This window comes from Podarcis filfolensis, assembly GCF_964270895.1.
Source record: "Podarcis filfolensis genome assembly, chromosome: 13".
NCBI lineage: Eukaryota > Metazoa > Chordata > Lepidosauria > Squamata > Lacertidae > Podarcis > Podarcis filfolensis.
Window position 1 is genome coordinate 49,948,859 of NC_139615.1, and position 18,526 is coordinate 49,967,384.

Consider the following 18,526-nt stretch of genomic DNA (forward strand, 5'->3'; position numbering starts at 1 on the left):
TTCCCTTGACAGAACTGATATAACAAACACTATGGCTTTTTATAAGGCTGATAGAATATAGGACCTTATAAACGAAATCAGTGATGTCACATGTCAATTAAATAGTGAATATGATTGAATTAGATAACTAGTAGAATTGTAAAGCACCTTCTTTAACATAAATTGCTGCTTAGTGAAAGCATTCCATGTGTGGCTAATCCTTTTCAAGTCAAGGATGGCAGCGGCACCACCCATCTTAACAGTGGACCTGCGGTAAATCTTATGGAAAGTGCCCTTTTGGCAATGTCACCTTCACCATCCAGGACACCAAAGACAGAACTCTCAGCATACAAAAGAAAGCTCAGCTGAAAGGCAATTTTATTAGTCACTTTCCAAGTTTAAAGAGTTTGTCCGTCTGGCAAAGCAACCTAGGCAGCAAACCAGCCAAGAACATCTGCGACTTGGAACCCATTCTGGTGATCAACTGTGGTTTCACTGAAAGCAAGGCAGCATGCTTAGCTGCTCTATGGCTGAAATGTTACAACATTTCTTCTACAAATGCCCACTGAAACCTTAGCTTTGTTCAGTTAGTTTCCATAGGAATAAGCTGAACTATCAAGTGGTGCACCGTGAAAGGGTACATGTACAAGCACAGTAAAAAGGAGAGGAAAGAGGCCACTTCTCCGTGTACTTTTCCTCTTTAAACTGAACCTTTGACTTTTGAGATCACTGAGCACAACTGCTGCAAGCTTTCCTTGTTCTGCTTGTTGTTCAAAAGCCTGTGCTGAAATTTATAGGAAACAACTGACTGCTTTCAGTTCAATTCTCTAACATAACGCATAAAATGTTTTCATTTCCAAGTCATTTTAGGTGCTGTTAATAGTGGTTTTAGTAGGTTTCCTCCACTACTCTTTTAGATCAGTTCAGGCAGAAGCGTCTAAAAACAATTAATCTTGCATGAATTTAAGACACAAGATAAAAAACACATCCACTTACACAAAAACACCTACAGTAGCTTCTATTGAAATCTGATTCAGAATTATTTCGAGCTAGTATCATACATGGGCTTATTACAAGGCTGACCCAAAGAGAGGGACAACTCAAGACCATTTTGTTGCAGTAGTAAATACACATCATATTTTTTGCTATGGCAATAGCTTCTGAGCTTATCACTCAGTATCACTGGGCTCAACATATATACTGGAGGTTTTCCAAGCAGCAATGATCTTTATACACTTTGGAGCACTGACAATACTTGTCCCTATGCCAAAATAATTAGCTTATATATAGCTTAGTGATTTAGGTAGCTATGCGGTAAACTAGGGAGGATATACTGGAGCACTCATTTCCCAAAAGTGGCTTCTTCCAAGGCATATAAGTCTACGAATGTTTTTTCTGTGGCCCATGTGACCTACAGTTCTCATGATAGAAGCAGCTTATTCAGTGGAGTGTGCTGTGAAGTGTATCGGAGTGACTAAGTGGATTGCCAATGTAAGTCTTGATCCATATGGATAGAAAAGAATTACATACTTTCTTCCTCATGGTAGAGAAGTGAATGGAGACAAACAGTCGCAGTTTGTTTAATGACCTGAGCGTGGGAGATGTAGATGTAGATCCTCTTTGATGTCCAAGCCCACTTCATAGAGTGGGATGGTTTGAGGCAAAGGTAAGATCATTTATTAAGCCATACAGAAGACCTTGCGGATAAAGATTAAGTCTGGGTGAAAAATTACTTAAGCACTGTGAAAAATGGAACGGTAGACTTCGACAGAGAGATCACTGCATTCTGTGGTGGAGATGGCTGCTAGGAAAACCACTTTTAAAGAAAGAATCTGGAGTGAAGCCAATATGAGGGGTTTAAAGGGTGACAACTTTTGTAGTGCTTGGAGAATTTTGTGGAGATTCCAGAATGGGAATCTATGGATTATAGGTGCATTCAAAAGAGTTGTTTGTTGCAAAAATATCTTAAGTAGAAGCTGTCTCCTGATGGGGCAGATGCCCAGTTTTGACAGAGCTAGTAAACTGTATAAGCTAATAAAAATATTTTCCCAGTTGTGTTATTTTAGCATGCAGCCAGAAAGTTTTTCTACCGATATTCAAGTACCAAGAGCCAGTTCAGTTTTAGCTAAGGGACAGTCAGAGGAATTCATCTCCAAGAGGAGGACTGCATGCAACAGGATCAAAGAAATAACAGGAGTAGTTCTAGCACTACTGGCTCTGAAACCTTTCAAGTAAACACAATGACTCTAACAAGATAATCTATTTTTCAAACATGCACAGGTACAGGGTAGCACTATAAATATCAGAAGGAGATTCAAAAATTTTACAAGACAATGACTCAATAGTGGTATACTATATTTCAGAAGTACAGCTCTTGGTGACAGTAGTGGCTTAGAAGACTCCCAGAGTAGAGAAAACAGGCAGGTTTCATTTTTATTGATATAATATTTTGGACAAGGGAATTAAACCATTGACATATGACTTTAACATTAATTTTCATGCATTAGGAGGGCCCTTAAAAACGAATGTTTTAAGATGTCATTACTTTAGAACATTATTGTCCACTGGTTACAGAATCTGTAGGGAACCTTCTGCAATTAGATTAACTAAGGAAATTCCCTGAATGCAGGGCAAGGCTACATGCTGCCAATAAGCACAGAATTCCCAATGGTATGTTTTCTTTGTTAAGCAAGTGGAAATTCAGAAGACATCTCCAAATGAGAAACATGGAGGGTATAGGAAGGTGTTCAATCCTTCCCTTCCTCAACCTGTGGGTCCCCAGATGTTGAACTACAACTCCCATCACCCCTAGCTAGCAAGGCCAGAGCTCAGGGATGATGGGAGTTGTAGTCCAACAACACCTGGGGACACACAGGTTGAGAACCACCGCCTTAGAAGATGGCTACAAAAGGAAATGTCCAGAGCATGAACCTTCATCATCTGTGCATAGCTTGGGTCTCCCAACACCTGTAGTACCAGGGACTATCTTGGGCAGCTGTGTGCACATGTACATATATAATACTTATTTATCTGGGGTGACAAAATCCTTTGAGCCACTTGAAAACTTTTGAAGATGGTGCTGCTAAAGTTCTTAAACTGACATACAGGCAAGACCTTCAAAATCTGCCTTTAAATGGAAATATATTTTAAAAGGGAGTGGGTGGCGCTGTGGTCTAAACCACTGAGCCTCTTGGGCTTGCTGACTGGAAGGTCAATGGTTCGAATTCCAGTGATGGGGTGAGCTCTGTCCCAGCTTCTGCCAACCTAGTAGTTTGAAAGCATACCAGTGCAAGTTAGATAAATATGTACCACTGTGGCAGGAAGGTAAACGCTGTTTCCGTGTGCTCTGGCTTCCGTCGCGCCAGAAGCGATTTAGTCATACTGGCCACATGACCCGGAAAGCTGTCTGTGGACATATGCCGGCTCCCTCGGCCTGAAGCGAGATGAGCGCCACACCCTATAGTCGCCTTTGACTGGACTTAATTGTCTGGGGGTCCTTTACCTTTTACCTTTATATTTAAATGGTCTCCCCCCCTCAAAACAACTGTGTGGGTTTTGTCAGGCAATAGTTTGCATTAAGGCTTCATGATCGTGCAACAATTGTAATGAAACACTGCACTGATCTTCTGTTAGGGTTGTATCTAATGATAGTCCTACTCAGAATACATCCACTAAAATTAACAGACATTACTTAGGTTTTTTAATTTCAGTGCTATATTCCAGGAGGATTGTACCACACCTTGTACTAGGTCTCTATTGTCAGCCGATAATTTTCAACAAAATGGACTTGGTAAAGGCAAATAAAAATTGAAAAAGTATATTGAGGGGAGACTTCTTAATACCTTTTAAATGGAAAAGCTGATTTTAAAAATATACCTTTCTTAATGGAATATCGCCTGACTGAATTCCATGAAAACCATAAGAAATCTTTCTTCAAAGAATATCAAATGGGTAAAAAAAGAAACATACAGAAATGTTTCAACTACCAAAATGATGCAATGGTGAATTCTATATGTGTTTCATAGGAGCACACTGAAGTTCTGGGCATGCATTATTACTGCTGAGATCTCTTCAAATAATTATTATTTACAGAAATATTGTAGTTCTTTCTGAAACATCTCCTTCCTTTATGGTTGGTTTTAATATCTTTCAAGTTGAAAACTTTCAAATTTATATAACCTCCATCTGAGTAGTTAAAATTGCTTTTACTTAAGATATAAATAATCAGCCAGAACTTGTATTATGTTACCAGCAGAGTTTCCTACCAAAAAAGAGAGTATCATTTCAAGTTACACAGGTTCATTAACTACATGGACGTATAATTAAACAACAACAAAAAAGAGGTCAAAGCATACATTAACCTATTTTACTTCCCCCATCTATTACATTTTCAAAAGCTTCTGTATGACTTCACTCTGCAAGCTGTGAAAGACCAACCATCCACCTTCTTTTCAGTATGAATAAGGTTGACATCTGACAGCTTCACATAGCTGACAGGGTTATACAACAGCCCACCCTCCCTATTCTCAATCCAATTAGACCTCTAATCCTCCAGATGAAAGGCCCAACTACTCACGTTCTTCATGACAACGACAGCTATTGATTATTTGTCACTGCAGCTAACACCTTCTCTGTGGAGGCCACTCTGACAGAAGCAAACCTCCCAAATTAGACAGCACTTTATCTGCCCTGGAGGCCAAATGGCACAACAAGTAAAGGCTAATAAATGGTATAAAAATGAACAAATCATAACATTATGACAGGTTGATCGTTGCCAGTAGTTTCACAACTCAAGCTTGACGCTCTGCTAGACCTGCTCCTTCTTTTCTCTCTTCCAATTGTGCTCCAACTTTGACTGAATTAAAGGCCAGAACAATTAAGGCATTTGACCAGCAAGGGTAAGCTGGAATGGAAGTATTGCCAGGGGACACAGATGTCAATAGCAGACTACCCATTTGTCAATACAAACATTCGAGACATGCAAATGCTGATGTCCTGGTTCTCCACTAGGTTGCACTGATGCCCTTCATAAACAGCTCAAGCGGGAACTGGTGAAATTAACTTCCCAGACTTGTAATTTTCTGTTAAGAGCAGGATTTTTAGGAATATAAAACGGAGTTTTCATTAAAGACGGTGCAAAACTATTTATAAAAAGAAATATTTGTGACACTTTATAGCTGCACAGTAAAATTTGTGTCAGAAATGTTTTCTTAAAGCCCGAGAAGAAGGATTTATGTATTAAGAATGACATGATAAATTTAACCTGTCACAATAAATGACAAAGAAAGCTTGACTATTCTAGGGTTCTCATACTGTGCTCCTATAGAGTAATCCTATACAGTGTCTACTAAGAAGTAAGTGCCCTGGGTTCAATGGGACGTATTTGCAGGTCTATAGGATTCCAGCCCTAATTTCTTTTTTTGAATATTTTACTCAAGAAATCAGCGATTTAAAATGTTTTAGCTGCTGCTTCCTCCTCAGCAATACTTATGTTTATAATGTTTAGACTTCAAAGAGTTACTTTTGACACATCCAAGTGTTTGAGCATATCTAGTATGATTTTCTGGCTTTTTCTTTTTCCTTAAACATCAGACCCTTATGCCCCATCACAAATGGCTTCTGGTATCAGTTTCACAAACTGTTTGCCATTGACTGGGCTCAGTCAACACTTAAGGCTCTTAATATCCTGCATTTTTCTTCCCCACTTATACTCTAAACGGGCACATATAGCCCCAGAGACCAAACTTAAAACTGACCAATTATGAATTCTAAGTTACAGTGGTGCCTCGCAAGACGAAATTAATTCGTTCCGCAAGTTTTTTCTTCTTGCGAGTTTTTCGTCTTGCGAAGCACGGTTTCCCATAGGAATGCATTGAAAATCAATTAATGCGTTCCTATGGAGACCGCTTGCCAGGCTGGCGGTGGGGAGAAGGGCTTTTCTCCCCACCGCAAGCCTTCAGGACAGGTACGGGAACAGAGGGGAAGGCGCGCAGCGCTTCTCCTCTGTTCCCGGGGCTTGCGGTGGGAGGAGGGTTTTTCCTCCCCACCGCCAACATTCAGAACAGCATTCTGAATGTTGGCGGTGGGAAGGAAAACCCTCCTCCCACCGCAAGTCTTCAGGACAGCCATCCAAAGGCTGGCATGGGGAGAAGGTCTCTCCGCCCCACCGCCAGCCTTCGGAGGAGCCTTCCGAAGGCTGTCGCGGGGAGAAGGTCTCTCCGCCCCACCGCCAGCCTTCGGAGGAGCCTTCCGAAGGCTGGCGCGGGGAGAAGGTCTCTCCGCCCCACCGCCAGCCTTCGGAGCAGCCTTCCAAAGGCTGGCGAGGGGAGGAGGTCTCTCCGCCCCACCGCCAGCCTTCGGAGGAGCCTTCCGAAGGCTGGCGGCGGGAGGAGGTCTCTCCGCCCCACCGTCAGCCTTCGGAGGAGGTCCGAGGACAGTGGGGAAGACGCGCTGCGCTTCCCCGCTGTCCTGGAGATTTCCCTATGGGCTTTCGTCTTGCGAAGGAAGCCCATAGGGAAATTCGTCTTGCGAAGCGCATCGAAAAACGGAAAACCCTTTCGTCTAGCGGGTTTTTCGTCTTGCGAGGCGTTCGTCTTGCGGGGCACCACTGTATTTAAGAAAAAAAACCTGAGTTGGTACTATACTGAACAAAAAATCACCACCAGGGTGCATTCAATAGATAATGTAGGGATGGTGGGAGAGTGAGGGTAGGTTGCTGCAGAGCTGCAGGAGAAGGCAGGCGTGGGATATAGCTCAAGAAATACCATATTTTTCGCTCCATAGGACACACTTTCTTGCCTCCAAAAATTAAGGGGAAATGTGTGTGCGTCCTATGGAGCAAATGCAGGCTCCTTGACTTCAGCGATAGCAACGTGAAGCCTCTGAGGCGCAGAGGGAGCGCTCCCTCCATGCTCCGGAGGCTTTGCGTTGCTTTCGCTGAAGCCTGGAGAGCGAGAGGGGTCGGTGCGCACTGACTCCTCTCGCTTTTCAGGCTTCAGGGATAGCTGCCTGAAGCCTCCAGAACGCAGTGGGAACTCACACTGCGCTCCGAAGGCTTCGGGTTCCTTTTGCTGAAGCCAGGAGAGCAAGACTCTCCTGGCTTCAGCAGAGAGGGAGAGCTGCGCAGCGCTCCGTTTCTCCTGCCGCTTCGCTGAAGGGGTGCTGAGCAGAGAGGGGGAGAATTTTTTTTCTTGTTCTCCCCCTCTAAAACAAGGTGCGTCCTATGGTCGGGTGCGTCCTATAGAGCGAAAAATATGGTACTTTTCTGAACTAGCACTTTCTGAGTACAAAAAGAAAGAAGTGACTCAACAGGGGGAAGGATTCATTTCTTTCTAGGCATGGAAGAAGACAAAAAACAGTGGAGACTGGAAATGCCCTCACTATCAGGGCTGGCACACCCGTGAGAAAAAGTGAGGCAACCACCTCAGATGGCAGGATCTGCAGGGGCAGCAGATCTGACCTCCAAGGAATGCATCAACCGCTGCTGCCACCGCCACCGGAACAGCAATGGCTGCAGTGTACTCCGTGGAGGCCAGATATGCCACTTCCTCAGCAACCCCCCCAATGCCACCTCTACAGCGGGTTCTTGGCAAATGGAAGGTGCTTCTTATCTCCTCCCACCCTTCTTCCCGATGCAGATCTTCCCTGGCAGGGCGATGGCATCACTTTGTGGTTTGCCTCAGGTGCCAAAATATCTTGAGCCGGCCCTGCTCCCTATGATCAAGCCAAACATATATTTTTCTCTCCAGGGTCAACTGTCGCTCTACACCTTTGAAAATAAGCTCGCTAGTAAAAGCTTCCCCACTCTGTGATGTCACTGAGAAACCTCCCCACCAAACATAAGCACTTTTTAAAAGTTTCCTTTAAAAAAGAAAACAAATGCGATAAATGAATGACCACATGAGCCTGTATGGTCCCTCTATGTCTCTCCCTCCACCCAAGTGGGGCTGATAGCAACTTTGATCGGAAGATGGATTAAAACTACCTCCCAAACAGCTGCTTTGAATAAATAGAAAAGGTGATTGAGTGTAGGTTTGCCATATTCTAGCCCAGTCTGGTATCCTAATTTGAATGCCATGCAAATTAATTCCTAATTATAAAAACCAGGTTGAGCTGGAAATTGGTTTTTCCACTCCAAATCTTTCCTTCAAAATTTGCTTAACAGCGTAAGCACAGATTATTGGGCTCTTCTTAGAATACATGGGAAATATGTACCTGGACTTCCAAAGGATAAATTAAAACATTAAAAAAACAGCAATGTTGCTCTAAAAAAGTAATCCTCAACTCACTTGCATAGGCTACAGTGTCCTTCATAATCAATCTTTCTTTTTTTGTCCTGGACTGAACTTTTCAAAAAAATTCTGTATGTGTATGTCTTTCGGTAATCTTTATTTACACTTTTAAGTGACACTTTTACCTCTAGAAAGGAGTGTGGGGTATGTGAAACAAAGGTCAAAGGTAGGCTATACGCAATTTGGCAATTTAACCTGTTGCATTTCTACATGGCAACAGGGTTTGGGCTGAGTGTTCATCAGTATGCAGATGATACCCAGCTCTACCTCTCTTTTAAATCAGAACCAGTGAAGGCAGTGAATGACCTGTTTGAGTGTCTGGAGGCAGTTGGAGGATGGATTGAGACTGAATCCTAACAAGACAGAAGTACAGTAGCACTGCGGCTTATGTTACCCTTGGCTTACGTAAACTTCGGGTTGCGAAAGCGGCAAACCCGGAAGTGTTTTGACCCGTGCGCATTCGCAGAAGCGCTCTACCGTGCTCCGTGCATGCGCAGAAGCAGACCCCCCGGTTGCAGAAACCTCGGGATTCACAACCGGAGGTCCCACTGTACTATTTTTGGGAGACAGGGAGTGGGCAAGGGTGGGGAACTCCCTGGCTCTGAATGGTGTAACTGTGCCCCTAAAGGACCAGGTGCTCAGCCTGGGAGTCATTTTGGACTCACAGCTGTCCATAGAGGCGCAGGTCAATTCTGTGTCCGGAGCAGCTGTTTACCAGCTCCATCTGGTATGCAGGCTGAGACCCTATATGACCACAGACTGTCTCGCCAGAGTGGTGCATGCTCGAGTTATCTCTCGCTTGGACTACTGTAATGCACTCTATGTGGAGCTACCTTTGAAGGTGACCCGGAAACTACAACTAATCCAGAATGCGGCAGCTAGACTGGTGACTGGGGGTGGCCACCGAGACCATATAACACCAGTCCTGAAAGCCCTATATTGACTCCCAGTACGTCTCCAAGCGCAATTCAAAGTGTTGGTGCTGACCTTTAAAGCCCTAAACAGCCTTGGCCCAGTATACCTGAAGAAGCGTCTCCACCCCCATCGTTCAACCCGGACACTGAGGTCCAGCTCTGAGGGCCTTCTGGCAGTTCCCTCACTGCGAGAAGTGAGGTTACAGGGAACCAGACAGAGGGCCTTCTTGGTAGTGGCACCCGCCCTGCGGAACGCCCTCCCATCAGATGTCATCAGCGTTCAACTGAATTTTTTCCTTATCTTCCCAAGCTCCAACTTCACATTTCATGAAACAGCATGTCATTTTATAATAAAACACTTCTAAAAATTTATCTCAAGGTGTTACCAAATGCATTTTTCTCTTTATTTAAATGTACATTTACCAGAGCCATCATATGAAATATCTTAATCCTGAAGCACTTACATCTTGCGTTTATATTTTTAGTCACGAGTGTAATGCTTAATGCACACATGCTTTTAAGTAAACAATTAGTGATATTTTTAGCATTATTGAACTCCTGAGTATGTAGCAGATTCTTTGCAATTCTGGAAATAAAGTATTTAAAACTAAGATCCGATTTCTCTGCTAGTGACATTGTCAGCTAAACATCTGGATACAAAGAACAACTTTGTGTGAATTCACAGACTTGTGAAATTTGATAGGTCTTCCACTTTGAACAGCAGACTACCCCGACATATCCAAAATACTTTAAAAAATCCTACTTACCGTATTTTTCGCTCCATAGGGTGCACCGGACCATAGGGCACACCTGGTTTTTTTTTTGGGGGGGGGGGGAATCAAGAAAATTGATGTGGGGATCCGTTTTGCAGCACAAGGCTAGGGTTAGGGGGGCTGAAGCAATGGAGCCCCAGACCAACCATCCCAAAGACATCTTCATTCCAAATCGGGTTGACAAAACCAAACGCTGCTTTGCAAGCGACACGATGTATGTCTGCACTGATCTTTTTGCCCTCTTAAGTTGTGTTTGTGTGTGAAAATCGTCCCCAGGGCAGGTGGGGTAACAGCAGCCAGAATTTGGGGCTGCAAAGAGGAAGGAAACAGACCATGTGGGGAGCAGGATTTAAATCCACACTCACACGCTTAAACCCCCCCCCCATAAACGCTGCTAATAAAATCCCCTAGCATTGCAGTGGGTTGGACTAGATGACCCTTGGGACCCCTTCCAACTCTACAATTCTATGATCGAAGTCGGACTTCTATGATTCTATGCTTCCCCTGTGGCTGCTTCAAAGTTAAAAAAAAAAGAAAGAAAGTTGGGAGATCCCATCGCGCCTATTCCGCGTCTGCTTTCCCGTCTGCCTTTGCCGCCTCCGCCTGCAAAAAAGGGGGCGCTTCTTCTCCAGGAACCTCCCTCCCCCAGCAGGCAGGGGTGATGTGTTTTGGCGCGTCCCTCGTCTCCCTCCCCCCACCTCCGCCTCGCCTTCCGGGTTCCCTCGCTCCCTCCCCCAGCCGTTTCTGCGGTGGGTGCTGGCGGGGCTTTCTGCCGTTCCTTGCAAGAGCAATCCCCCCGCGGCGGCAAGGGACAGGGGCAGTGGGAGCGCACGTCTACGTCGTTGTCAGGCAAGAGAGAGAGCATGGCGCGGGGACAACAGCGGAGCGCGCGCTTCTTTCTGCCAGTCGCCACCACGAGCAGGATTTACCCTCCTCCCAAGCGCACTTTTTCGGCTGCGAAGCGGCAGAAGCCACCCTCTCGCCCCACCTCCGGCGGCTTTCCCGCCTTTTTCGCCCGGGTCTCCCTCACATTAGAGAGAAACGCCTCAAGGCAGCGAAGAATAAGCAGCAGCAGAAAGTGAGATCCAAGCGTGAGGCGCTCTTCGGGGTGCTGGTTTTCTGGCGCGCACGCTCTTTCTCGGCATTCCCTTTTTTGCTGCTTTTCTCTTTTGATGGCTGCCACCACCGCCAAGCCCGCGGAGCTGATGGGCATTTGCTCGAGCTACCAGGCGGTGATGCCGCACTTCATCTGCATAGCCAAGGAGTTCCCTCAGCCCACCCAGCCGGCCAAGCTGCCTCAGGGCAAGCTGCACAGACCCCGCAGACTTCAAGACGCAGCTCTCCCTGCTTCAGCAAAAGGAACCCGAAGCCTTTGGAGCGCAGCCCGAGTTCCCGCTGCGCTCCAAAGGCTTCAGGCGGCTATCCCTGAAGCCTGGAGAGCGAGAGGAGTCAGTGCGCACCGACCCCTCTTGCTCTCCAGGCTTCAGCAAAAGCCTGCATTCGCTCCATAGGACGCACACACATTTCCCCTTCATTTTTGGAGGGGAAAAAGTGCGTCCTATAGAGCGAAAAATACGGTAAATTTAAAAAGTAGTTTGCCATATGGCATGGCGTGGTAGACAGGAAGGCTACTACAGTGGTACCTCGGGTTACATACGCTTCAGGTTACAGACTCCGCTAACCCAGAAATATTACCTCGGGTTTAGAACTTTGCTTCAGGATGAGAACAGAAATCGCACGGCAGAGCCGGAGTCCCCATTAGCTAAAGTGGTGCTTCAGGTTAAGAACAGTTTCAGGTTAAGAACAGACCTCCAGAACGAATTAAGTTCTTAACCCGAGGTACCACTGTATTTGAGAAAGGGACATTCACAATTATTTTGGATTTACAGTGCTAGTTACACATTTCTTTGGAATCTGGTCTTGGAACATCATTTAGACTGCAATCCTATATACACAGTTACCCGGGAATAAGCCCCAGTGAACCCAACGAAACTTACTTCTGAGTAGGCATGTGAGATTGTATTGTTACCTTTTGTGCAGCAAGATGGAGAGCTGTTCTCTGGTTAAGGTCGACTTTATTTACATCTATTCCTGTCTTCAACAAAGCCTCAGCACAGTCTAGCCTATCCGCCAACACACAGTACATTAGTGGAGTTCTCCCAAACTGGTCCTCTTTGTCCTTCAGATCAGGATTACCTATAAGAACAACAAAGTGAATTGCAGTGCTGGCTCTACATAAGTTTTATTAAATATGTACATCTATTGTATATTTTGGGTAGAAAAAAGTTTCTCTGGTTTCTTATACATTTGGGCAACGCTTAAGATCTCTTAAACAAATTTGATATGTTTCCTGAGGTCAGGGATCAGATTTTTTCTATCCTGGATGACATTTTTAAAGAAAATGTCAAACAGTCTTTTAAAAACTGCAAAATATAAATATGGACAAGGATAGTAGTAGTAGTTGTTTTATACACCTTTTTCCCTGACAGGGACTAAAAATACAGAAAAAAGCACCATTAAAAAACAATCAAATATTGATAGAATTTTTTATATATATATATCTACACACACACACACACACACACACACACACATTTATACATATGCTATAAAAACAGCACAGCACCAGCCCTTTCATTAAAAGCAGGCTGTTCCCAAAAGCCTGTTGGAACAAGAAGGACAAGGAAGGAGCCAGTCTGGCTTCTCTAGAGAGGGAGTTCCAAAGTCTGGGAGCAGCCTCCGAGAAGGACCTTTCCCGTGTCCCCACCAAGCATGCCTGTGAAAGTGGTGGAACCAAGAGAGGGTTTTATCTACATTTAGATACCAATGACAACTCAACCTTTCAAAGCTACACTGATTATCAATAAGGGTTGTTGCTGGCTTCTGAGAATTCCTGAGCAATGCATGTTAGTTTTCTGTATAACTGAAAAGAGAGCACACAAGCTATTTTAAGAGGGAAATATATGGTTATGGTGATATAGAAAATAGGGGTGGTTGGCTTTTGCTGCCCAACTTCCCAAAGGAACTGTCCTCTAAGTCTATGATCCGTCAGAGATGACTGGATGGCGGCAGAATGCAGTGAAAGCAAGGCAAACCTTTATTTTTCTGTTGCAACAGAGTTCCTTCCCCCCCCCTCGCAAGGAGGTAAGAGAGAGCAAGAACAAAGTGTGCAGGAACATTTAAAGACTTTTGAAATTGCCCACCCCTTAGCCCAAGGTCACCCAAAAAGCATAATTCATACAGGTGAAACTCAAAAAATTAGAATATTGTGGAAAAATTCATTTATTTCAGTAATTGAACTTAAAAGGTGAAACTAATATATGAGATAGACTCATGACATGCAAAGCAAGATATGTCAAGCCTTTATTTGTTATAATTGTGATGATTATGGCATACAGCTGATGAAAACACCAAATTAACAATCTCAGAAAATTAGAATATTAAATGAAATCAGCAAAACAAGGATTGCAAATAGAGCAATATTGGCCCTCTGAGAAGTAGAAGCATGCATATGTACTCAGGACTTGGTTTGGGCCACTTTTGCATCAATTACTGCCTCAATGCGGCGTGGCGTGGATGCCATCAGCCTGTGGCACTGCTGAGGTGTTATGGAAGTCCAGGATGCTTCAATAGCAGCCTTCAGCTCTTCTGCATTGCTCAGTCTCATGTCTCTCATCTTTCTCTTGGCAATGCCCCATAGATTCTCTATGGGGTTCAGGTCAGGTGAGTTTGCTGGCCAATCAAGCACAGTAATCCCATGGGCATTGAACCAGGTTTTGGTACTTTTGGCAGTGTGGGCAGCTGCCAAGTCATGCTGGAAAATGAAGTCAGCATCCCCATAAAGCTCGTCTGCGGAAGGAAGCATGAAGTGCTCCAAAATCTCCTGGTAGATGGCTGGGTTGACCCTGGACTTAATGAAGCACAGTGGACCAAGACCATGGCTCCCCAAATCAACACAGACTGTGGAAACTTCACCCTGGACTTCAAGCATCTGGCATTGTGTGCCTCCCCATTCTTCCTCCAGACTCTGGGTCCTTGGTTTCCAAATTAGATGCAAAGTTTCTCTCATCAGAAAAGAGGACTTGGGACCACTGAGCAACCAGTTCTTTTTTTATTTAGTTCAGGTAAGACGCTTCTGACGTTGTTTCTTGTTCAGGATCGGCTTGACAAGAGGAATACGACATTTGAAGCCCATCTCCAGGATCCTTGTGTGTGCGGTGGCTCCTGATGCACTAACTCCAGCCTCAGTTCACTCCTTGTGAAGATCCCCAGCACGTTTGAAAAGTCTTTTCCTGACATTCCTCTCCAGGCTTTGGTTATCCCTGCTGCTTGTGCACCTTTTTCTTCCACACTTTTCCCTTCCGCCTAACTTTCCATTAATGTGTTTCAATACAGCACTTTGGGAACATCCAACATTTTCTGCAATTACCTTTGGAGGCTTTCCCTCCTTCTGGAGGATCTCAATGATGGCTTTCTGCACAACTGTCAGGTCAGCAGCCTTCCCTATGATTGTGCTTCCTACTGAACCCATTGCAGGTGTTATGGATTGAATAGCTACTCCACCTTTTCACAATATTCTAATTTTCTGAGATTGTTTATTTGGGGTTTTCATCAGCTGTACGCCATAATCATCACAATTATAACAAATAAAGGCTTGACATATCTCGCTTACATTACAGAAGGAGGTGGTCTGTCACAGAAATACTAGGAGACAGGAGAGAAGCAACACTCTGAAATTTCTGTGGGAGGCCCCCTGATCGGTGGTCACTGATTGCATTACCTAGGCAGACTGGTCATTCCTTTCAGATAGTAAATACTTTAGTTCCTGAATCTCTTTCACAAATTTACACCTATTAACAGTTTGCTCAACTTAACAGAAACCTGCCAGACTAGATTTGCAGGAAGGGGGTAAACCCCCTAGATTCCAGGTTTTGTTAATGAGATTTGCAAGTGAAAAGACAATTGGAAAGCTTTCCCCATTTCCTCCTACTGAAGTGGAACATTTGAAGTCACTTTGGGAGAGTAAAAATGGCTTCTAGATTGCTCTTGTGTGCTATTTCAGATATGTGGTTTATATACTTATGTATTCATGTTTACCTTGTGCATTTATGAACACTTATTCAATATTTGATACCGCAGAATTATTATAACAATGGCCTCGTTTGTTGCTAGGGTGGCCAGCAGACTAGAAAAACAGACGAACACAACATGGAATTCTCCTGTACCTTTCGTTAACAGGAGAAATCAGCAGGTAAAGCTGAACATGAAGATAACGATTATCATCTGCTCATATCTGCCCATAGAGGGGGAATTCATAAATGAGTAACTATAAATTGGCATATTTCAATGTAGCTGCACTATTAAAAATGCAAACAGATAAATCTGTACTAGGTTTTGAAATCATGAAGGATTGTTGTTGTTGTTTAGTCGTTTAGTCGTGTCCGACTCTTCGTGACCCCATGGACCGGAGCACGCCAGGCACTTCTGTCTTCCACTGCCTCCCACAGTTTTGTCAAACTCATGCTGGTAGCTTCGAGAACACTGTCCAACCATCTCGTCCTCTGTCGTCCCCTTCTCTTTTCCAGGGAGTCTTCTCTTCTCATGAGGTGGCCAAAGTCTTGGAGCCTCAGCTTCGCGATCTGTCCTTCCAGTGAGCACTCAGGGCTGATTTCCTTAAGAATGGAGAGGTTTGATCTCCTTGCAGTCCATGGGACTCTCAAGAGTCTCCTCTAGCACCATAATTCAAAAGCATCAATTCTTCGGCGATCAGCCTTCTTTATGGTCCAGCTCTCACTTCCATACATCACTACTGGGAAAACCATAGCTTTTACTATATGGACCTTTGTTGGCAAGGTGATGTCTCTGCTTTTTAAGATGCTGTCTAGGTTTGTCATTGCTTTTCTCCCAAGAAGCAGGCGTCTTTTAATTTCGTGGTTGCTGTCACCATCTGCAGTGATCATGGAGCCCAAGAAAGTAAAATCTCTCACTGCCTCCATTACTTCCCCTTCTATTTGCCAGGAGGTGATGGGACCAGTGGCCATGATCTTCGTTTTTTTGATGTTGAACTTCAGACCATATTTTGCGCTCTCCTCTTTCACCCTCAATAAAAGGTTCTTTAATTCCTCCTCACTTTCTGCCATCAAGGTTGTGTCATCTGCATATCTGAGGTTGTTGATATTTCTTCCGGTGATCTTAATTCCGGCTAGGGATTCATCCAGCCCAGCCTTTCGCATGATGAATTCTGCATATAAGTTAAATAAGCAGGGAGACAATATACAGCCTTGTCGTACTCCTTTCCCAATTTTGAACCAATCAGTTGTTCCATATCCAGTTCTAACTGTAGTTTCTTGTCCCACATAGAGATTTCTCAGGAGACAGATGAGGTGATCAGGCACTCCCATTTCTTTAAGAACTTGCCCTAGTTTGCTGTGGTTGACACAGTCAAAGGCTTTTGCATAGTCAATGAAGCAAAAGTAGATGTCTTTCTGGAACTCTCTAGCTTTCTCCATAATCCAGCGCATGTTTGCAATTTGGTCTCTGGTTCCTCTGCCTCTTCTAAATCCAGCTTGCACTTCTGGGAGTTCTCGGTCCACATACTGCTTGAGCCTTCCTTGTAGAATTTTAAGCATAACCTTGCTAGCGTGCGAAATGAGGGACAGACAACACAAAAGGATAGAATGAAAGATAGACAACACAAAATAGGACCGGCTACATTTATCATTGTCAAGTGGTAAAGCTTTTTCTGGGCTAATCTGCTTCAAAGTGAGGATTACATGTCTAAATGTGCTGCAAGGAAGGGAGGATAGGGGACCCTGAATTTTTTTAAAAAAGGAAACACAATGGGGGAAGGCTAGGTGGAACCTTTCTCACTAATACAGCGGTTCCTTGATCCTCAAATGAAATCTGTTCTGGAAGCCCGTTTGGTTCTGAAACGTTCAAAAACTGAGGCGCTGCATCCCATTGGTTACAAGAGCTTCTTGCACTCAGTGGAAGCTGCGTCACATGTTCGGGTTCCGAAAAGCATTCGAAAATGGAAGCATTTACTTCCAGTTTTTGGCATTCAAGAACCGAAATGTATGACAACGGAAGTGTTTGGGAACCAACGTTCCACTCCATTTTAATCTTATATGTGCAGGGAAGGTTTTTTTATGAACAGGTATTATTTAGAAAAAACTTTTATCAATTTATCCTGCTGACTGTACAAACTGATCTTTAGTGGGGGGGGGCGGTTATAACTTTTATAGAGTTGAACAGAAGGGGCAAAAATAAAGAGCAGAATATATTCCCCCCCCAAGATCCAATTAGTTCAAAAAAGAGAAATTTAAAAACAGTGTACTTCATGGTCTTGGTCACAAGAAGTTATTGAAGAACGTATCGTACAATCTAGCACAGGATGGAAACTTAAAAAATAATCACCTTGGCTTGAATCCTACCATTCCTTCTGTAAACATAATAGATTTCCCTCTTCTGACTTCTATTGCTAGCCCTTCTACATGCCCAAAGAAGACATTCCTGGAGTTGGAGAACCTATGTGATAGTTATGGGACATGATACAGGGGTTGCAGATGAAGGGGGGAATTGGCAGAGATCGCCCACCCCCTATTATTACCCTCAATTTATTAATCATCTTAATTGAGCCTTAATTAATCCTTAGTTTAGCAATCACCTCATGGTGATGAACAATTAAAAACAGCAAAAAGAGAAGATCAATTTAAAACAAAATTAAAACGATTCAAAATAGACACTCCTCTCAAATACTTATTGATTCAGCTGGAAAATATTATTATTAGTGAATAGAGGAGCAACTTAGGATTTAAGGCATAGATCATTTCAAGTACTATCTTACACTATTTATTTGGCTACAAATAATGCAAGTTGTGTATTAAATTGGTTGACTTCTCAGGCTGCAAACGTAAGACCTGAAGCAACAGGTCCATGAGCTCTGCACTACTGAGGTGGCAGGATTCCTAAATGTGCAACATAACGAATGAAACTTGAAACTTGCAAGAGCTTGGGCTTGCCGATCAGAAGGTTGGCGGTTTGAATCCCCGCAACGGGGTGAGCTCCCGTTGCTCAGTCCCTGCTCCTGCCAACCTAGCAGTTTGAAAGCATGTCAAAGTACAAGTAGATAAATAGGTACCACTCTGGCGGGAAGGTAAACGGTGTTTCCGTGCATTGCTCTGGTTTGCCAGAAGCAGCTTAGTCATGCTGGCCACATGACGCAGAAGCTGTACACCGGCTCCCTTGGCTAGTAAAGCGAGATGAGCGCTGCAACCCCAGAGTCATCCAAGACTGGACCTAATGGTCAGGGCTCCCTTTACCTTTACCTATGTATATCTATGCAGAAGTAATTCTTACTGAATTCAATGAGACTTGCTTCAGGTAAATGTGTATAGCAGAGGCCTCCCAATTAGCCTGTGGCATGGTTTACTTCAAACCCTGCAGGACGAAACCAAAAAGATTCCCAATCATAGATTGAAAGAACTGTAGAATTGGAAGGGACTGTGAGGGTCATCCTGTTGTCTTTGTACATGGAGTTTTCTTGGCCGGGATACTGGAGTGGCTTGCT

General features: G+C 44.0%; 1 protein-coding gene across 3 annotated transcripts in view; it reads right to left on the minus strand.

The window, feature by feature from the left end:
• Positions 1-18,526, minus strand: part of INVS (inversin) — a gene marked incomplete at its 5' end in the record, with an annotated part of 67,427 nt that overhangs the window by 34,145 nt on the left and 14,756 nt on the right. For all 3 annotated transcript variants that reach the window (XM_083582509.1, XM_083582510.1, XM_083582508.1), the window contains one exon: positions 11,987-12,153. In XM_083582509.1, coding sequence (XP_083438635.1) covers positions 11,987-12,153 — 167 coding nt within the window. The remainder of the gene's footprint in view (positions 1-11,986; positions 12,154-18,526) is intronic.